The sequence below is a fragment of the Cherax quadricarinatus genome, chromosome 59 (genome assembly GCF_038502225.1).
Source record: "Cherax quadricarinatus isolate ZL_2023a chromosome 59, ASM3850222v1, whole genome shotgun sequence".
Taxonomy (NCBI): Eukaryota; Metazoa; Arthropoda; class Malacostraca; order Decapoda; family Parastacidae; genus Cherax; species Cherax quadricarinatus.
Genome location: NC_091350.1, coordinates 13,639,582 through 13,654,121, shown reverse-complemented (window position 1 = coordinate 13,654,121; position 14,540 = coordinate 13,639,582). Strand labels below are relative to the sequence as shown.

The window sequence follows — 14,540 nt, the reverse complement described above, 5'->3', positions numbered from 1 at the left end:
AATATCTACCTGGATAAGGACTAACAAACTTACTCTCAACACTGACAAAACCTACTTCATTCAGTTTGGTAACAGAGCTACAAATGTCCCTCTTAACATAATGATAAACGGATCACCTATCACAAAGCTCACAGAGGGAAAATTCTTAGGAATCCACCTTGATAATAGACTCAAATTTCAAACACATATACAACAAATTTCTAAGAAAATTTCCAAGACTGTAGGCATACTATCGAAGATACGGTACTATGTTCCACAGTCAGCCCTCCTGGCCCTATATCACTCACTTATTTACCCCTATCTCACCTATGGAATTTGTGCATGGGGCTCAACAACAATAAATAATCTCAGACCATTAATTACCCAACAAAAGGCTGCAGTCAGAATGATAAATTCCCACTACAGGCAGCACATTCCACCAATATTCAAAACTCTAAACCTACTCACCATACAAAACATCCATACTTATTATTGTACCTACTACATACATAGAACACTTAACTCGGATATAAACCCTCCCCTCAAACGTCTCCTTACCAACCTCAACAGAACACATGACCATAACACAAGGCACAGATCACTCTTTGATGTTCCTCGTGTCCATCTCACACTATGCAAAAACTCAATGCACATAAAAGGCCCAAAAATCTGGAATTCATTACCTGTGAATATAAAAGAAACACTGTTGGTTTATAAATTCAAGTCTCTACTTAAAAATCACTTACTCACCCACAACTAAATAAATACTGAATAATTGTATCTCATAAATGTTTAACATGTGACCCAATCAAACTTTGTTGTTTTTAATTACATTACCTAACAGAATACTCCATTCTGCTGAATGCTCAGTAACACAGTAAATGAACATATGACCTGTCTTTGAAATACTCATTTGTGCTTAATTGTTATCTGTTTACAGTAATGTTTACCACTGAATATATCATTGCTTAGTTTAATCTTAAGTTAATTTTAAGCCTGCCCATAATGCTCTGCATACAAGGGGCTTTGGCATGTTACACTTAACCACTGTATTTTTTGTACTTCAAAGTATCATGTTCAAATAAATAAATAAATAAATAAATACATAAATTGTGTGGATATCTTTTACAGACATTTTGCATAGTAATTTTATCCCAGGATTCAACTCTCAACAATTGACTAATGCCAGGTACCTACTTTTACTGCTAGGTGAACAAAGGGATATAAAAGGGCAAATGTGGATTTATAAAACTGCCACAAAAGCATAACAAAATATGTTATATAAGCCACAGGTACAGCAGACTTGCTTAATAATGCAATGCCACAGAGAAAAAAAATATATAAATTACAGTGAGACAAGACACCTAGAATATCTTAAAAATTAATTAAAGCAGAGAGTGAACACTAAATGAAATAATAAAAATGATACTTGTTTAGTGAAAAAAATTACTTTCAGGTCAGAACTATATATAAAGCACAATCTTGTATATATTTTAGACTACCTACTTACTGACATACCTGATGGTTTTGAGGGTCATAGCCTCACATGGCCCAGTCCTGGACCAAGCCTTCTGGTTGAGAGCTTGACTGGTCATGCTATTTTTGCTAGTAGCACCCAGTCCAATATAAACACCACAGCCCAAGTGATCAAGAACTGCCTGGAGGAACCTGTCAAGCTCCCTCCTGAAGACAATTAGAGATCTGTTGGGAATTTTTCTTATATATGAAGGGAGGGTGTTGGAAAGTCTTGGATTCTTTACCCTTCTTGAGTTAGCTCAGGAAGCAATTTTGAAATCTGTACTCGGACTTATCCATTTTTTTTTTTCGTGCAGACATCACACCTCTGATGAATATTCCAATTTTGGCCAAACATACTCAGTGAGCACTTTTATTAGGTACAACCTTCTAGTAGTTATAGGTAGGGTCCCACCCCCATCCCCCTTTGCCTCCAGAATAGTTGGAATTCTTTGTGGCATGGATTCAACAAGGTGCTGGAAACATTCCTTAAGAGATACTGGTCCATATTGACATGACAGCATTAAGGAATTCCTGCAAATTTGTCGGCTGCACATTCATGCTGCATATCTCCTGTTCTACCAAATTCCAAACATTTATGCCAAATTCTGACTACCATCTGGATGTCACAGCAGAAATCACAATTCGTCAGACCAGGCAACATTTTTTTCAATCTTCAACTGTCCAGTTTTGGTGAGTCTGTGCCCAATGTGGCCTTAGTTTCCTGTTCTTAGATGACAGGAGTGGAACCTGGTATGATCTGCTGCTGTATCCCATCCACTTCAAGGCTTAATGTGTTGTGAGTTCAGAGATGCTCTTCTGCATACCACTGTTACTGACTCGCAAAATCTTGAGTCAGTCTGGAGTTTTAAGATTCTCTGATCGCGGGTTCTATCCTCACCCATGGTATGGTGTATGGTTTATACCACTGTTGTATGTAACATGTGGTTATTTGAGTTACTGTCAATTCCTGTCAGCTTGAACCAGTCTGGCTATTCTCTAACCTTTCTCATTATCAAGGCATTTTATCCCACAGAACTGCTGCTCACTGACTGTTTTATGTTTTTCACAACATTCTCTATAATCTCTAGAGAATGTTGTGCATAAAAATCCCAGGAGATAAGCAATTTGAGATATTCAAATCACCCTGTACGGCACCAACAATCATTCCATGGTCAAAGTCACTTAAAACACATTTCTTCCCCACTCTGATGTTTAATCTGAGCAACAATTGAATCTCATGACCATGTATGCATGGCCACTTGATTACCTGATTAGATACTGAATTTGCATAAATGAGCAGGTGTACAGGTGAGCCTAATAGTGGCCACTAAGTCTATACAGGCAGGCCCCACTTTACAGCGTTTCACTAATAAAGCAGTTTTCACTTATACCCATTCTTCATTTATTCAGACTTCCTACACTAAATATATTCACCACTCACTATAAGCTAATGACAAAAATATTTTAAGGTATGTAATGTATTTACTGTATATGCATTTTTTAGACCTAGCTATATTTTCACTTAATATATGATAGTGTAAACCTGTTATCAGGCTTTGATATGCATTTGAATGTGAAAAAAATAAAGGCTGTGCTTCACTTTACAGCAATTTTAATTTTACAGTACCCGGCCAGAAGCTAACCTACCGGCCCTCCTGTACTTTGAACAATTTTAGAACATTTCTCCACCTATATATCTGAAGGACATCTTGAAGTTTTCCAGCAAACCATACCAGTTTTTCACTCAATTATGCAATCTTCTGGTGATAATCTTTTTCTCTATAATTATTCCTGGATCATTTTCTCATTCTAATGCCTTCACTATTTTATCATAATTTATAACCTTCACATAACCTGTTTTTGCCTTCTTCCAATTCCATTACATGCCATTTACTAACAATAAGTTTAATTACCCAGCTTGTGTAGCTCTCCATTTAAATAATATATCCAAGTTCATTTCTAGGATTTGGTTATTTTTATTACTTGTATGGTATAGGATTTTCACATTATCTGTAATTTTTTTATTTTCTTCAACAAACTGGCCATATTCCACTGAGGTAGGGTGACCTAAAAAGAACAATGCAAGTTTCTCTCTTAACCCATAAACTGTCTAAATGTAGATCTATGCTCACTTGTGCAGCGCTCCAAATATTTTTTGAAAAAAAAAAAAGTGCATTTTTATAACTGTTATAGGGGGAAAAAAATTTAGGGCCAGTACTTACCGAGAGATAAGCCCGTGAAGCTGGTAATGGATGCTCACCTGACAGCAACATCGAGTCCTGCCGCTTACAGAAGTGTTGCCGATATACCTTTTTTTTCTCATTTTTATTTCAATTTATATAATTTTTATGTTCTGATAATTACAATTTATAATAGTTCTTGTGGTTTCATAGCCAATCATTGTTCTGACACTTATTAGGTACCGAAACAGTACTCAGTCACCATCAGTCTGACAGGTGAACATTTTCACCTGCCTTGGTCATTTACTATTGTCTAGAAATATATACGAAGTATTTATAGGTCCCTGCAGTGTTTTAGACATGCTGGAGTATACATGAAACTCCCTGAAGCGTAGTGTTATGACAAGTGTCAGTAAACTGCTGACAGTCCAGTGACACTTGATAAATGTACACTGCTCCAGGGATCCCTGGCTTCATTTGTTTTCACTGTTACACATAAACATGTCTGTCTGTCTGTCTAGCTCTACTCATCTGTCTTTCTGTCTGCCTGGAGTATACTGTATAGGAAACTCCATGAAGAACGGCACTATGACAAATGTCAGTATACTGCTGACAGCCCAGTGACACTTGGTGAATGTGCGCCACTTCCGGAAGCCCTCGCTTTATTTGTTTTCACTGGTACACACAAACATGTCTGTTTGTCTGTCTGTGTCTAGCTCTGCTTATTTGTCTGTCTGCCTGTGGGTGTCTGTCTTTCCATTTGCTTGTCTCTCTGTCTCAGGGAGCGGCTTGTAAACCTGTTGGTTTTTGGTTTACAGTCACTCCCTGATTGCTGAGCAAGTGAAAATGCGTATTATGTACTTGCATCATGTTTATTATGTCTTATATCTACAAGCACTGTATAGCACTTTGCCTGGAATTTTTGGGTTATCCAAGGTAATTTACACTCTATAATAACTGTACTTATGTGTACATGTGAGAAACAGAGATAGACAGAGATACAGAGATATAGACAGACAGCTACAGACAGAGACACAGCCAAAGCCAGCCAGCTGCCCAGCCTGCTGAATACATAAGAACATAAGACAGAAGGAACACTGCAACAGGCCTACTAGCCCATGCAAGGCAGGTCCATGTCACTCTCCGGTTTAAACCAATGACCCACCTAGTCAGGTCACATCAACTGAAGGTAGGAGCATGGCATCAGACCTAGTAGCACAAGGTAGCCAGGTCCAACTCACACCCACCCACACCCACTCATTTATTTATCTAACCTATTTTTACTTTCCACTTCAAAGGGGAGTGCTAATGCGACATGACATCAGTGAATCCCTGGTGTTTGCCATGTTATTTGCTCTAGCTGGCGCTCAATGGAACTGGTGCTCCTACAAGGTACTAAGTGGTCCCAGATTTTTTTAATACTGCGCACACAGAGTGTTAAGACCTATTCTCTCGTATTAGGCGACTCAGTCCTATTGCCTCATTTTTGAAGGAATGAGAAATAAAAAGTTGATCTACGTTCGGAGCGCTACGTGTGCAAACATATACAGTGGACCCCCGCATACCGCACGCATCGCATAGCGTACAATCCGCATACCGCTCACTTTTTTCGCAAAAATTTTGCCTCGCATACCGCCCAAAAACCCGCTCACCGCTCTTCGTCCGAGACGCGTCCAATGTGCGGCCTGAGCCACGCTCACATGTTCCGCCGGTGGCATTGTTTACCAGCCAGCCTCCGCGGTAACATCCAAGCATACAATCGGAACATTTCGTATTATTACAGTGTTTTTGGTGATTTTTTCTGGAAAATAAGTGACCATGGGCCCCAAGAAAGCTTCTAGTGCCAACCCTACAGCAATAAGGGTGAGAATTACTATAGAGATGAAGAAAAAGATCATTGATAAGTATGAAAGTGGAGTGCGTGTCTCCGAGCTGGCCAGGTTGTATAATAAACCCCAATCAACCATCGCTACTATTGGTGGTACAGCTGCTGCTGCACTGTCAGCTGCTGCTGCTGTTGTACCACCGTCAGCTGCTGCTGCTGCTGCAGCATCGTCTGCTGCTGCTGCAGCATCGTCTGCTGCTGCTGTAGCATCGTCTGCTGCTGCTGTAGCATCGTCTGCTGCTGCTGTAGCATCGTCTGCTGCTGCTGTAGCATCGTCTGCTGCTGCTGTAGCATCGTCTGCTGCTGCTGTAGCATCGTCTGCTGCTGCTGTAGCATCGTCTGCTGCTGCTGTAGCATCGTCTGCTGCTGCTGTAGCATCGTCTGCTGCTGCTGTAGCATCGTCTGCTGCTGCTGTAGCATCGTCTGCTGCTGCTGTAGCATCGTCTGCTGCTGCTGTAGCATCGTCTGCTGCTGCTGTAGCATCGTCTGCTGCTGCTGTAGCATCATCTGCTGCTGCTGTAGCATCGTCTGCTGCTGCTGTAGCATCGTCTGTTGCTGCTGTACCACCGTCAGCTGCTGCTGCTGCTGCTGCTGTACCACCGTCAGCTGCTGCTGCTGCTGCTGTAGCATCGTCTGCTGCTGCTGTAGCATCGTCTGCTGCTGCTGTAGCATCGTCTGCTGCTGCTGTAGCATCGTCTGCTGCTGCTGTAGCATCGTCTGCTGCTGCTGTAGCATCGTCTGCTGCTGCTGTAGCATCGTCTGCTGCTGCTGTACCACCGTCAGCTGCTGCTGCTGCTGCTGTACCACCGTCAGCTGCTGCTGCTGCTGCTGCTGTAGCACCGTTGTTGGTGTGGCTTATTGAGAATACCAAGAAACAATTAACCCCAGAGGATTTGCCACCCAGGATAACCCAAAAAAGTCAGTGTCATCGAAGACTGTCTAACTTATTTCCATTGGGGTCCTTAATCTTGTCTCCCAGGATGCAACCCGCACCAGTCGACTAACACCCAGGTGAACAGGGAAAAATGCCTGGAACTAGTGCTCATATTGGTGAATTTAAAGCCAGCAAAGGTTGGTTTGAGAGATTTAAGAATCGTAGTGGCATACACAGTGTGATAAGGCCTGTTCTGGAAGAAAATGCCAAACAGGACCTACAGTACTCAGGAGGAAAAGGCACTCCCAGGACACAGTGTCTCATCAGTCACTGTTGCATCTTCAATAAAGGTAAGTGTCATTTATTCTTCATTTAGTAGAGTAGTACATGCACAATATATATTGTGTATGTACTACTCTACTATTGTGCATGTATCCTTCTTTTTGTGTGTAGGAAAATGTATATTTCATGTGGTAAAAATTTTTTTTTCATACTTTTGGGTGTCTTGCACAGATTAATTTGATTTCCATTATTTCTCATGGGGAAAATTCATTCGCATACCGAACATTTCGCATAACAATCAGCCCTCTTGCACGGATTAAAGTCGCTATGCAGGGGTCCACTGTATCTACGTTTGGACAGTTCAAGGGTTAAACTTTAGAAAATTATACCAGAGAAGGCACTACTAGCCTATTGCTCCCAGCATTTTAGTTGCTTCTTATGACATGCATGGCTTATGGAAGTAGAATTCTGTTCCACTTTCCCATGGGTCACCCTGCCCACCAAGACAGGGTGACCCCCCCCCCCCCCCCCCAAAAAAAAAAAAATCATCATCATTCAACACTTTCACCATCACTCGTACACAATCACTGTCTTTGCAGAGGTGCTCAGATACAATAGTTTAGATGTCCCTCCAAACTGCCAATATCCTAAATCCTTCCTGTAAAGTACAGCTATAGTACGACTCAAGAAATCGTAATGACACGATTGCAAACAAACCATACCCCCGGCAGGGATTGAACCCGCGGTCGGGCTGGAGTTTTGAGAGACTATGACCGCGGGTTCAATCCCAGCCAGGGGTATGGTTAGCTATAGTACCTCCCATTTCCAGGATTCAAGTCTGGCTAACCAGTTTCCATGAATCCCTTCACAAAATATTACCCTGCTCACACTCCAACAGCTTGTCAAGTCCTAAAAACCAATTATCTCCATTCACTCCTATCTAACACGCTCACACACGCTTGCTGGAAATCCAAGGCCCTCGCCCACAAAACCTCCTTTACCCCCTCCCTCCAACCTTTTCAGGGATGACCCCTACCTTGCCTTCCTTCCCCTACAGATTTATACACTCTCCAAGCCATCCTACTTTCTTCCATTCTAAATGACCAAACCACCTCAAAAGCCCCTCTTCAGCCCTCTAATACTTTTAGTAACTCCACACCTCCTCCTAATTTCCACACTATGAATTCTCTACATAATATTTATACCACATATTGCCCTTAGACACGACGTCTCCACTACCGCCAGCCGCCTCCTCGCTGCAGCATTTACAACCCATGCTTCACACCCATATAAGAGTGTTGGTACCACTATACTCTTGTACATTCCCTTCTTTTCCTCCATGGATAACGTTTTTTTTTTTGTTTCCAGATACCTCAATGCACCACTCAACTTTTTCCCTTCTTCAATTCTATGGTTTGTCTCATCCTTCATAAACCCATCCACTGACAAGTCAACTCCCAAATATCTGAAAACATTCACTTCTTCCATACTCCCTCCCTCCATCATGATATCCAATTTTTCTTTAACTAAATCGTTTGATACCCTCATCACCTTACCCTCTTATCTATGTTCACTTTCAACTTTCTACTTTTACACACCCTCCAAAACTCATCCACTAATCTTTGCAACTTTGCTTTAGAATCCTCCAAAAGCACAGTATTATCAGCAAAAAGTGTGAGTCAATTCCCATTTTGTATTTGATTCCCCATAATTTAATTCCACCCCTATCCCCATCACCCTAGCATTTACTTCTTTTACAACCCAATCTATAAATATGTAAAACAACCATGGTGCCATTACACAACCCTGTCTAAGACCTACATTTACTGAGAAGTAATTTCTCTCTCTCTCTCTCTCTCCTACACACCCTAACCTGAGCCTCACTATCCTTATAAAAACTCTTTACAGCATTTAGTAATTTACTACCTATTCCATACACTTGCAACATTTGCCACATTTGCTCCCTTATCCACTCATATGCCTTTTCTAAATCCATAAATGCAATGAAAACTTCCCTACCTTTACCTAAATACTGTTCACATATATGCTTCAATGTAAACACCTGATCAACACATCCCCTACCCATTCTAAAGCCTCAGCCTCCTTGCTCATATGCAATCCTGCTCTCTGCCTTACCTCTAATTCTTTCAATAACAACCCTTCCATATACTTTACCTGGTATACTCAGTAAACTTATTCCCCTATAATTTTTACAATCTCTTTTATTCCCCTTCCCTTTATATAAAGGAACTATACATACTCTCTGCCAATCCCTAGGTACCTTCCCCTCTCTCATACATTTATTAAACAAAACAAAAATACCAACCACTCCAACACTATGACTCCCCCTGCTTTTAACATTTGTCATGATCCCATCAGTTCCAGCTGCTTTACCCCCTTTCATTCTAACTAATGCCTGACACACCTTCCCCATACTCATATCCAGCTCATCTTCACTCTTAAAAGATGTTATACCTCCCTGCCCAATGCATGAAATTATTGCCTCCCTCTCTCCATCAACATTTAACAGTTGCTCAAAATATTCCCGCCATCTTCCCACTACTTCCAATTCCCCATCTAATTTATAATCCTTCTGGCAAGTATTTCCCCCTGAAACACTTGCTTTTATCACCATAATCTCCCCAAACCCAATCCAATACAGAAAGTGCCCACTGCCAATTAATCTGTGTATGAGACAGCAAGTTTATATAACCATGCAGTAAGGATGTCTGGAGATTCACTAATTCTGTTGTGTGATGCATATGAAATTTTGGATATATGAAAGAGTAGGTCTTAGACAGGCATGTGTAATGTCACCATGGTTGTTTAATATATTTATAGATGGGGTTGAAAAAGTAAATGCTAGGGTGCTCGGGAGAGGGGTGGGATTAAATTATGGGGAATCAAATACAAAATAGGAATTGACACAGTTGCATTTTGCTGATGATACTGTGCTTATGGGAGATTCTGAAGAAAAATTGCAAGGGTTAGTGGACGAGTTTGGGATTGTGTGTAAAGGTAGAAAGTTGAAAGTGAACATAGAAAAGAGTAAGGTGATGAGGGTATCAAATGATTTAGATAAGGAAAAATTGGATATCAAATTGGGGAGGAGGAATATTGAAGAAGTGAATGTTTTCAGATATTTGGGAGTTAACGTGTCGGCGGATGGATTTATGAAGGATGAGGTTAATCATAGAATTAATGAGGGAAAAAAGGCGAGTGGTGCACTGAGGAATATGTGGAGACAAAAAATGTTATCTATGGAGGCAAAGAACGAAATGTATGAAAGTATAATAGTACCAACACTCTTATATGGGTGTGAAGCTTGGGTTGTAAATGCAGCAGCGAGGAGGCAGTTGGAGGCAGTGGAGAAGTCCTGTCTAAGGGGCAATGTGTGGTGTAAATATTATGCAGAAAATTCAGTGTGGAAATTAGGTGGTGTGGAGTTAATAAAAGTATTAGTCAGAGGGCTGAAGAGGGGTTGTTGAGGTGGTTTGGTCATTTAGAGAGAATGGATCAAAGTAGAATGACATGGAGAACGTATATATCTGTAGGGAAAGGAAGGCGGGGTAGGGGTCGTCCTCGAAAAGGTTAAAAGGGGTAAGGGGGGTTTTGTGGGCGAGGGGCTTGGACTTCCAGCAGGTGTGTGTAAGCGTGTTCGATAGGAGTGAATGGAGACAAATGGTATTTGGGACCTGACGAGCTGTTGGAGTGTGAGCAGGGTAATATTTAGCGAAGGGATTCAGGGAAACCGGTTATTTTTATATAGCCATGCTTGAGTCCTGGAAATGGGAAGTACAAAGCTGCACTCTAAAGGAGGGGTTCGGGATATTGGCAGTTTGGAGGGATATGTTGTGCATCTTTATACGTATATGCTTCTAAACTGTTGTATTCTGGGCACCTCTGCAAAAACAGTCATTATGTGTGAGTGAGGTGAAAGTGTTGAATGATAATGAAAGTATTTTGTTTTTGGGGATTTTCTTTCTTTTTGGGTCACCCTGCCTCGGTGGGAGACGGCCGACTTGTTAAAATAAAACAAAAATACCTATTATTATGCATTATTGCTATACATACGAATATTCAAGTACAGAAGGGCCCCACTTTACAGCATTTTGCTAATGCAGCAGTTTTCAATTATAACCATTCTTCATTTATTGAGACTTCCTACAATAAATACATTCACCAGTCACTATAACCTAAGGACAAAAATATTTTAACATGAGTAATGTGTGTACTGTATATGCATTTTTTAGGCCTACCTCTATTGCTCACTTAATATATGATATTGTAAACATGTTATCAAGTTTTTCCATGCATTTGAAAGTGAAAAATGCTATGTTTCATTTAACATTTATTTTTTGCTTTACAGTGGCATCCCAAAACTTAACCTGCTATATAAGTAAGGGCCTGCCTGTACTGTATGCAGGTATATCTTTTGAGTTTTCAAGGTGGGAAGTACTACAGTGTTTGCACATCCATGAGGTATGACTAGACTGTGATGTCTAGAAAGGCAGACAGAGGACAACTGAGAGTGAATGTGTTTTCTTATTAATGAAAAACAGCTTACTTAAGTTTTAAAAGTTAAAAATATCAATAATTACCATTCCTATTGCTTAATGTAAAGTTAGATAAAATATATGTATCTATTTTCAATTTAATTCAATAATATAACCACTGCTCATCAGGTCATCTGCAGTAATTACTGTACCTTCCCCTCAGATGTGAAGTAAAATTTAAGACTGCACTTTGAGCCATCTGCAACAGCCTTTTAAAGATTAGGATGCAAAGCCAAGCAATATCATTCCTGTGCTTACATTGAATACACAACATTGGAGGAAGTACATTCTTGTGAGGAGGGTCTAGTGTATTCCCACCATTGTTCTATGCAGGGAAGGCAGTAAGCGTGGGCACAGGGCAGGATGACATCTGGTCGCCGCTCTAGACAGATGACGCACTCCTCCAGACTAGTTCCACACGTCCCTGAGGCAGCACTGCTCTCTAGCCCGTCCTGATGTAGGTGGCTAGCCGATGGTGCTGAAACTTCCTGCATATTCCCCAACACCAATGATGCTGCCATGGTTGGTGGGACGGCAACATTACTGCTTCGTCCCTCACAACTCTCATCTGTAGAAAGCAAGAGGAACTTTAATTCACCATACAAAGGGTACAGGCCACATATAAATACAGGAATAAATATTAGTAATAACTTTCTTTTAACACACTGACCATATCCCACCAAGGCAGGGTTAAATGTAAGTTTTCCTTCTTTTTACATTTAGTAATTTATACAGAAGGGGTTACTAGCCCCTTGCTCCTAGCATTTTCATTGCCTCTTTATGTAGCTACACTGAGAGTAAAAGGTAGATGGGATACAAGGAGAATAGAAGCATCAGGGAAGAGAGAGGTGAAGGTTTATAAACTAAAAGAGGAGGCAGTTAGGGTAAGATATAAACAGCTATTGGAGGATAGATGGGCTAATGAGAGCATAGGCAATGGGGTCGAAGAGGTATGGGGTAGGTTTAAAAATGTAGTGTTAGAGTGTTCAGCAGAAGTTTGTGGTTACAGGAAAGTGGGTGCAGGAGGGAAGAGGAGCAATTGGTGGAATGATGATGTAAAGAGAGTAGTAAGGGAGAAAAAGTTAGCATATGAGAAGTTTTTACAAAGTAGAAGTGATGCAAGGAGGGAAGAGTATATGGAGAAAAAGAGAGAGGTTAAGAGAGTGGTGAAGCAATGTAAAAAGAGAGCAAATGAGAGAGTGGGTGAGATGTTATCAACAAATTTTGTTGAAAATAAGAAAAAGTTTTGGAGTGAGATTAACAAGTTAAGAAAGCCTAGAGAACAAATGGATTTGTCAGTTAAAAATAGGAGAGGAGAGTTATTAAATGGAGAGTTAGAGGTATTGGGAAGATGGAGGGAATATTTTGAGGAATTGTTAAATGTTGATGAAGATAGGGAAGCTGTGATTTCGTGTATAGGGCAAGGAGGAATAACATCTTGTAGGAGTGAGGAAGAGCTAGTTGTGAGTGTGGGGGAAGTTCGTGAGGCAGTAGGTAAAATGAAAGGGGGTAAGGCAGCCGGGATTGATGGGATAAAGATAGAAATGTTAAAAGCAGGTGGGGATATAGTTTTGGAGTGGTTGGTGCAATTATTTAATAAATGTATGGAAGAGGGTAAGGTACCTAGGGATTGGCAGAGAGCATGCATAGTTCCTTTGTATAAAAGCAAAGGGGATAAAAGAGAGTGCAAAAATTATAGGGGGAGAAGTCTGTTGAGTATACCTGGTAAAGTGTATGGTAGAGTTATAACTGAAAGAATTAAGAGTAAGATGGAGAATAGGATAGCAGATAACAAGGAGGCTTTAGGAAAGGTAGGGGGTGTGTGGACCAGGTGTTTACAGTGAAACATATAAGTGAACAGTATTTAGATAAGGCTAAAGAGGTCTTTGTGGCATTTATGGATTTGGAAAAGGCATATGACAGGGTGGATAGGGGGCAATGTGGCAGATGTTGCAAGTGTATGGTGTAGGAGGTAGGTTACTGAAAGCAGTGAAGAGTTTTTACGAGGATAGTGAGGCTCAAGTTAGAGTATGTAGGAAAGAGGGAAATTTTTTCCCAGTAAAAGTAGGCCTTAGACAAGGATGTGTGATGTCACCGTGGTTGTTTAATATTTTTATAGATGGGGTTGTAAGAGAAGTAAATGCGAGGGTCTTGGCAAGAGGCGTGGAGTTAAAAGATAAAGAATCACACACAAAGTGGGAGTTGTCACAGCTGCTCTTTGCTGATGACACTGTGCTCTTGGGAGATTCTGATGAGAAGTTGCAGAGATTGGTGGATGAATTTGGTAGGGTGTGCAAAAGTAGAAAATTAAAGGTGAATACAGGAAAGAGTAAGGTTATGAGGATAACAAAAAGATTAGGTGATGAAAGATTGAATATCAGATTGGAGGGAGAGAGTATGGAGGAGGTGAACGTATTCAGATATTTGGGAGTGGACGTGTCAGCGGATGGGTCTAGGAAAGATGAGGTGAATCATAGAATTGATGAGGGAAAAAGAGTGAGTGGTGCACTTAGGAGTCTGTGGAGACAAAGAACTTTGTCCTTGGAGGCAAAGAGGGGAATGTATGAGAGTATAGTTTTACCAACGCTCTTATATGGGTGTGAAGCATGGGTGATGAATGTTGCAGCGAGGAGAAGGCTGGAGGCAGTGGAGATGTCATGTCTGAGGGCAATGTGTGGTGTGAATATAATGCAGAGAATTCGTAGTTTGGAAGTTAGGAGGAGGTGCGGGATTACCAAAACTGTTGTCCAGGGGGCTGAGGAAGGGTTGTTGAGGTGGTTCGGACATGTAGAGAGAATGGAGCGAAACTCGCTCCATTCTGTAGTGGAAGGAAGGCGGGGTAGGGGTCGGCCTAGGAAAGGTTGGAGGGAGGGGGTAAAGGAGGTATTGTGTGCGAGGGGCTTGGACTTCCAGCAGGCATGCGTGAGCGTGTTTGATAGGAGTGAATGGAGACAAATGGTTTTTAATACTTGACGTGCTGTTGGAGTGTGAGCAAAGTAACATTTATGAAGGGATTCAGGGAAACCGGCAGGCCGGACTTGAGTCCTGGAGATGGGAAGTACAGTGCCTGCACTCTGAAGGAGGGGTGTTAATGTTGCAGTTTAAAAACTGTAGTGTAAAGCACCCTTCTGGCAAGACAGTGATGGAGTGAATGATGGTGAAAGTTTTTTTTTTTCGGGCCACCCTGCCTTGGTGGGAATCGGCCAGTGTGATAATAAAAAATAATAAAAATACTTTATGACATGAATGGTTTATGGAGGAAGGAT

The 14,540-nt window shown here is 41.1% G+C and overlaps 1 protein-coding gene across 4 annotated transcripts in view; it reads right to left on the bottom strand.

Annotated features, from left to right (window-relative positions):
* LOC128698705 (RING finger protein 141-like) overlaps positions 1-14,540 on the bottom strand; it is a 58,639-nt gene that overhangs the window by 26,593 nt on the left and 17,506 nt on the right. For 2 of the 4 annotated variants that reach the window (XM_070097749.1, XM_070097751.1), the window contains exon 5: positions 11,533-11,842. In XM_070097749.1, the coding sequence (XP_069953850.1) occupies positions 11,533-11,842 (310 nt within the window). Of the gene's footprint in view, positions 1-541; positions 663-11,532; positions 11,843-14,540 lie in introns of all 4 variants that reach the window. The other 2 variants (XR_011393654.1, XM_070097750.1) reach the window with 2 other exon arrangements.